General features: G+C 34.4%; 1 protein-coding gene across 1 annotated transcript; it reads left to right on the top strand.

Annotated features, from left to right (window-relative positions):
- The first annotated feature begins 4,838 nt into the window (after positions 1 to 4,838).
- Positions 4,839 to 6,886, top strand: LOC146883831 (uncharacterized). The gene is made up of 6 exons (XM_085666732.1): positions 4,839 to 4,911; positions 5,015 to 5,166; positions 5,351 to 5,613; positions 5,698 to 5,881; positions 5,961 to 6,209; positions 6,287 to 6,886. The coding sequence occupies exons 1-6, from the start codon at positions 4,839 to 4,841 to the stop codon at positions 6,884 to 6,886; spliced, it is 1,521 nt and encodes a 506-aa protein (XP_085522858.1).
- The last annotated feature ends 402 nt before the right edge of the window (positions 6,887 to 7,288 follow it).

Raw genomic sequence — 7,288 nt, 5'->3', positions numbered from 1 at the left:
CAAGTACATTATTTGGGATTTTCTTTCTTTTCTTATTTTACTTTTGTCGTTATTTTATGCCATCTAAATTTTGCAAGTATGTTATCTGAGATTATCGTAAGATTTAGTTATTCATCTATAAAGTTAGAAGTCGTGACTTGAAAGTTAAAATAGTTGAAATTTCACAAATGATTGAATATGGTGATCTCTAAAAACTTGTAGGGAGAAAGTGTAGTGATAGTAAACATACCACACTTTTGGAGGTAAATATTATTATTGTATTTCTAAGTGAAATGTAGATTCATGTTCTGTTATATGGAAGTCTTATTGATGCAATGCCATATTCACTCTTTGTGACAAGCAAAGAGAGTTGTCCTAGCATATTGGAACTCCACTTCTCACAAAAAAGAGACCTGGTGAAAATTGAGTTTTATCCTACCAAGACAACTAACAATGATTCCATTTTCAAGATATCTAATAAAGAGAACTACAAGTCACAAAATGATTCATATATTCAAGTCACAAACATTGGAAATAATTTATATCTTTAAAAAGATTTATACACTAGTGCAATTTCATGTTTAGACAGCGCCATATATGCCTCAGTTCTCTCGCAAACGAGGTAGATAGAGACGCGACGACATTTTTGTGATTTAAAACAACTTTTATGCCTCGCTTTACTAAACAACTAAGGCATATAAGTGTTACTGTAGCGAGGTAATATTCCCGCTTTTTTAAAATTCAAAAATAATGAGGTAGTTTTATGCCTCGAGTCCCACTGAACCGAGGCATATAAGTGTTACTGTAGCGAGCCTTTTCACCCGAGGCATACAATTGGCAGAATTTTTCCACGTGCCTGTTTTTTGTAATTTTGCGTAGAATTTGCCTCGGTTATGCTTTGAACCGAGGCCTATTCACGTTTATGCCTCGGTTTCGAATCAACCAAGGCAGTAAAGCTAGTTAGGTTGAAAAATCCCAAATCGCAGCATTGTTCATGTGTCTTCTCCATTCGAAAAAGAAAAGTAGCCGCTAGTTCAGAAAATCCCAAGTCGTGCCACCACTGTTTTTGCCCCTCTACTGCACCGGTTGGCCATCAAATTGCCCATTCTTGTTGCTCCTCCATTGCCGGTGTGAATCTCGCCCCTTTGTACGGTTCATTTATATGTTTTTTTTTCGTTTTTGATTTAGCTCTATCACTTTTTTTTTGCGTTTTTTTTTATGTTGTTGAGTTTTCATAGTTGAATTTGAGTTTCTGATGATTTATGATAGAAAGTGGGTTTGTATTTTGATAGAAATTAAGTTTGTCAATTTTTTGAAGCTTGTAAAGATGAGATTGTTGATGATGGAAAATACTTTGCTTTTATAGATGGGATTGATGATAATGAACTATGCAATATACTTTCTTTGCTTTTTGAAATTATGCAAAACTATGGTATATGAAAAATTATCAATTTTGCTTGCTTTTCCAAATTTCATAAGTTAGTTTTGAGTATATTATTTATTTTTTGTATGTTACATAAATTGATTTAGTTACATGCTAAAATAAATGTATGTTGTTGTATGTTTACTTAATTATATATGCTTAAATAAATTGATTTATTTTGTTTGATTTGAGATTGTTATTGCATGGAGTTAGCCTTAGTTTCCCGTTAGAGATTGAATACGAAAATTATTTATTGTCTCCAAGTTGTTTTTATTGAAATAAGATGTATTTTTTTAAAAGGAGACAATATAAATAATTTAAATGTATTCAATCTTGAATTGTCCGGTTGGACAGTTTAAGAAGATTAATCATTTTTTAATAGTTTATTAGTGCATATGTCTATTTTAATATACATATCTCAATATTCATGAATATTTGTCAATTGTGTTTTGTATTGATCTTTGGGTGCATATTTGATTGTGGTTAATAATCACTTTCATTTCCTGTAACTTGAAGACCAATGCGAAATGCTGGTGAAATTTCGTGAAATTTTAGATATGTGTTTTAAAATTAATATGTACCAATAAACTAGAAGAAGAGAATCTTCTTGAATGGGATAGGGTCACACCTTAAATGCAAAAGCGAGGTGATCATTCATTTAAAAATTACTGAAATTGTTCACACAATTTCAGTATATAAACGTATGGATCGAGACTGGATTTACTCACCACGCATCAGTGTTGAGTGTGAGAAAGGAGTAGAAGAATTTATACAATTTGCGCAACGCCATCAAGGTAGAAGTGATGATGAAGTGAATTTTAGACGTCCTTCTATGAATTGTTTGAACGCAAGAAAGTTGAATCCAATCGCAATTAGGGAACATCTTATCTGCAATGGTTTTCTTCCAAGTTATACAATATAGACATGGCACGACGAATTAATAGACTTCCCAATTGTCTCCCGAACTGAAAATGTTGTGGATTTCATCGTGGAAGATCAATGTGAAGAAGACAAATTAGAGGACATGATCCGTGATGTGAAGCTTTTGCCCAAGCGCATGTGTATGAGACAATGTCGACTGATTCAGATACTCCGTTGTATGTTAGTTCAAATAAGTTCACAAGGTTGTCAGCGGTGTTTAAGATTGATGAATTTGAAGGCGATTAATGGTTGGATCGATAAGAGTTTAACATAATTGTTGGTATTATTGAATGAAATGCTTCCATATGGAAATGAAGTATAAACGGATACATGCATGTCCTAATGATTGCATACTCTATAGGAAAGAATTTGAAGGATTGAAAAAGTGTTTGAAGTGTGGCTTATCACAATACAAGCAGAAAATCAATAGTGAAGATAAAGGTGGGTTAGAAATAGATGGGCCCACTTTGAAAGTAGTCTGGTACCTTCCAATCGTACCTAGACTTAAGCGTTTGTTTGGGAATCCAAAAGACGCAAAAATCCTCGAGGGCATGCAGATGAAAGAAGATGTGACAATTTGTTTCGTCATCCAGTTGATTCAATGCAATGGAAAAATATTGATCATGAGTTCCTCCAATTCGGTGAAGAATGTAGAAATATTCGCTTTGGTTTAGCTATTGATGGAATGAATCTATTTGGTAATTTAAGTACCAACCACAGTTGCTGGCCCGTTATATTATTTATTTACAACTTGTCTCCTGGACTTTGCATGAAGAGAAAGTACATGATGTTGTCTGTGATGATATTCGGTTCAAGACAGTCTGGAAATGACATAAATGTTTATCTAAGTCCACTAATTGAAGACTTGAAGGTGTTGTGGGCTTATGGGGTTAAAACATTTGATGCTTTTGCTTCTAAGACTTTCATGATGCGTGCAATGTTATTTGCACCATGAATGACTTTCCAGCTTACGGTAATTTGTCAAGGTATAATGTCAATGGTCATAAAGCTTGTCCTATATGTGAAGAAAACACTACAACTCATCAATTGAAATACGAAAGGAAGACAATATATATGCACCATCGAAGATTTTTGCAACCGAATCATCCTTATCGAAGGTTAAAAAAAGCATTTAATGGACATCAAGAGAATGATGATGCACCAATTCCATTGAATGGCTTTCAAATTCATGAAAAAGTTAATAAAATACATCATGTATTTGGGAAAACCCCTAAGAAATTATCTACAACGAGCCCTTGGAAGAAAAAATCAATATTCTTTGATCTTCCATATTGATCTAAATTAGAGGTTAGACACTGCATAGATGTAATGCATGTGGAGAAGAATGTGTGTGATAGCTTGATTGATACACTACTTTACATTCAAGAAAAGACAAAAGATGGAGTAAATGCTCAGTTGGATATGCTTGAATTGAATATTCGCGAAGACTTGGCATAAAGGGAGGTTGGTAAGCGTACTTATTTGCCTCCTGCATGTTACACTATGTCTAGACAAGAAAAGTTAAGTTTTTGCCTTTGTCTAAAGAGTGTCAAGGTACCACAAGGATACTCTTCAAATATTAAGAGTTTAGTGTCAATGCAGGATTGAAGCTTGTTGGCCTGAAGTCTCATGATTGTCACGTCTTAATGCAAAAATTGTTATTGGTGGTTATTCGTGGAATTTTACCAAAAAATGTTCGACAAACTATAACTCGTTTGTGTTCATTTTTCTCTTCAATTTGTAGTAAAGTCATCAATCCTTTAAAGTTAGATGACCTTCAAAGTGAGATTTTATCATCTTGTGTCAGTTGGAGATGTTTTTCCCTCCATCCTTTTTTGATGTTATGGTACATTTGCTTGTTCATTTGGTAAGAGAAATCAAGTTCTGTGGGCCAGTATACTTAAGATGGATGTATCCTATTGAACGCTATATGAAGATTTTGAAAGGGTTCGTGAAAAATTAATATCGTCCAGAAGCTTCAATAATTGAAAGGTATATTGCAGAAGAAAGTATTGAGTTTTGTTCAGATTACATGACAAAAGCAAATCCGATAGGAGTTCCTCCTAGATCATGGTTGAACAACTGTTCTATAAGTAGCAACATCTAGGGTGTGAATGTGGTAACCAAAGATCACGCAGAACAATTGCAAGCACATCTATACATATTGAACAACACTGATGAGGTGATCCCTTACTTATTTGCATACAAAGTCATTGTAAAGAAACAACATCCAAGACAATAAGAAAAATTGCAGTTGATGGAGCATAACAAAACGTTCATGCCTTGGTCCAAAGGTGAGGTTTTGAAAGATTCACAATCTTTTGAGACTTTGATGTGGCTAGCAAATGGATTGAAATTTGATGTCGTAACTTGTACAAATTATGAAATTAATAATTGCACATTCTACAGAAAGTCTTTGGATGATAAAAGCACAATATATAATAGTGGAGTGAGTCTTGAAGCTGAGTTGCTGCAATTTTCCACATCTAAAGAACAAAATATGGTAATTGAGTTAATGACGTACTATGGTGTAATAGAAGAGATATGGGAGGTTGACTATACTATGTTCACTATTCCACTGTTCAAATGTAAGTAGATTGATAACAAGAGTGGTGTCAAAATTGATGAATCGGGTATGACTAGTTGATTTTCGAAAGGTGGGACAACCATCTCAAGTTTTTTATGTAAAAGATCCTACAATTGAACATTGGTTTGTTGCTCTTCATGGCAAGAGACAAATTGATGTTAATGAAGAGAATTTGAGTAACCTTCATATTGCTGACACTCATCCATCTAAAACAACGATAAATTTTGATGATGCCCTAGTACTTGACGATGTACAGGCAATTCGGGAAGATCATGATGAGGGAATATACATATGACCAATCCATAACTTTATGTATGAATCTGAATTTTTTGTATAAATTTACGTGTTTTGTTAAATAATATGTTATTTGTTATTTTAAATATTTGTTATTAATCTTTTGTATTTTTTCTTTTAACAAGAGATGTATGGCTGACCATTAGACTTCATCATCGGATGATGAAGTGCCCAAAAAGAGAACCACCAGAGGAGCCACTACATTGAGGAAGCTCTTGTTGAGAAAAGCTAAAGGTAAGAAGACTCATGTCATTATTGACGTCGTCATTGGTCAAGCTTCAGGTTGTAATGGAAACCTCTTCAAAAGCTATTTAGGAGTACTAGCACGTGACAGAATATCCATCATTACTTGTAGTTTCGATCATGTATCAGAAGTTCAATGGAACATGATATGGCAGGATATATTGGTAAATTATGTCATGCAATTTTTTTAATTTATATTTTTATTATATTGGTAAAGCACTTATTGATGTTCATTTTCTTTATTGCACACGACATTTGATATTCCAAATGTGGCGACACTTAAACATAAATGTATGTCAGCGGTCGCCGAAGATTTACGTGGTTTTAAGACAAAACTGATGTCTAGGTATATCTATGGATCTAAAAAGAATGAAGATCCATATCAAGACACTTGGCGTCAGTTTGTTGAGTCTCGTAAATCTGAGGGATGGAAGGTTAATTTACTTGAATTCGAAAATTTGTTGAAATTTTGTACAAGTTGAACTAATTCATAAAATGAAGTATATGTTATAGAAAAAGAGGACAAAAGCCCAAACAATAAGTAAACAAAATAAAAACCCACACGTATTGACTCGTGGTGGGTATATAAAGCTTGAAGAAAAGATATTGAAGGAAAAAGAAAAGTCTAGGCCCCCACCTTCTGAAGATGATTGTCTTGCGCCTCTTTCACCACCATCTCATGATCAAAAGTGGAAGTTAGCCAACCTACGATCATCGGGCACCTACACTTCTGAAACTGCACAAGAAATCTCTGAAAAAATTGTAAGAGTTAACTTTACTTTAAACAATAATATCATTTTATACCGATTTTCTCTTAATTTTATTTTGTTATATTGTAGGACTCTTTGGTTGGGCAGAGCTCCCAAGGTACTTTCATTTCAGAAGGTTGTCATGATATTCTTGCTACTGCAATTGGACGACTTGAGCACCCCAAGCATGTGTGTGCTGTTGGATCAAGAGTCGGCATTCGCCAATATTTTCGTGGCTCCTCTAGTCAATCTTCATGGACACATAGTGTTGAGTATGAAGAAAAACTGACACAACGTTTGACAGAACAAATCACTGAAAGAGTTATGCGTCAGTTCGAGCAACATTTTGGTGGTCATGGCAACCCTCCACAACTAATTCCCCAACCAGAACCTTTTATGCCCCCAATAGGTAGAAGAAGCGGAAAGGGGAGTTGTTCGGCTCCAACTGTACTAGGGGATGATGCAAACGATGCTCATCGATGTGAACTATATGTTTTACATGGTACAAGGAAGACACTAGTGGCTCGTGGAACAATATTTGGGGCAACCACTATTCTTCATGGTATGGAGTTGGTGGATGATGAGGTTAAGGTCACGGTAGAGGAAGTTATTATACCAAATGCTTTAGTTCCTATGCCAACAGATGAGGTATATACTGTGGCACAGACATTTCAGTCTTTCCTCGCCTGACCTAAAGATTTGGTTGGTTCTATTTCTGACCCCTCAGTATGGATCCCCAAACTCAACTTATAGTACTCTGTGTAACACCCCAATTTTGGGATGTCACAGAACGTTAGAAAATTTTTACGTTTAGCGGAAAAGAAATTAACATTGAAAATGTACTTAATAAAAAATTTTAATTTAATTTAAATGACATAATTCAAACTGTCACTTTGTCAAAAACTTCCAATAACATTTGCGATAAAAAGAAAATTACATAATTTTTAGTATCTGATTTAAAACAACTAAATATATTATAAAAACTATCGAGTCCACCCCAGCCTCTCATCAATCTACTCCATGCCAAGATTATCTGCTCCCCTATAACACACACGTTATATGATCATCGCACATACAACCAATAAGAAAACA

Source organism: Vigna unguiculata, chromosome 9 (assembly GCF_037176805.1).
Source record: "Vigna unguiculata cultivar grain cowpea cultivar isolate G323 ecotype 2 chromosome 9, ASM3717680v1, whole genome shotgun sequence".
Lineage (NCBI taxonomy): Eukaryota > Viridiplantae > Streptophyta > Magnoliopsida > Fabales > Fabaceae > Vigna > Vigna unguiculata.
This window is presented reverse-complemented; position numbering and strand designations above follow the sequence as displayed.

Coding starts and splice junctions, on each gene's coding strand:
- LOC146883831 (XM_085666732.1), top strand. CDS start 4,839: ATGACGTACTATGGTGTAATAGAAGAGATATGGGAGGTTGACTATACT. Junction 4,912..5,014: donor CACTATTCCACTGTTCAAAT/GTAAGTAGATTG, acceptor TTTATGTAAAAG/ATCCTACAATTGAACATTGG. Junction 5,882..5,960: donor GTAAATCTGAGGGATGGAAG/GTTAATTTACTT, acceptor TATATGTTATAG/AAAAAGAGGACAAAAGCCCA.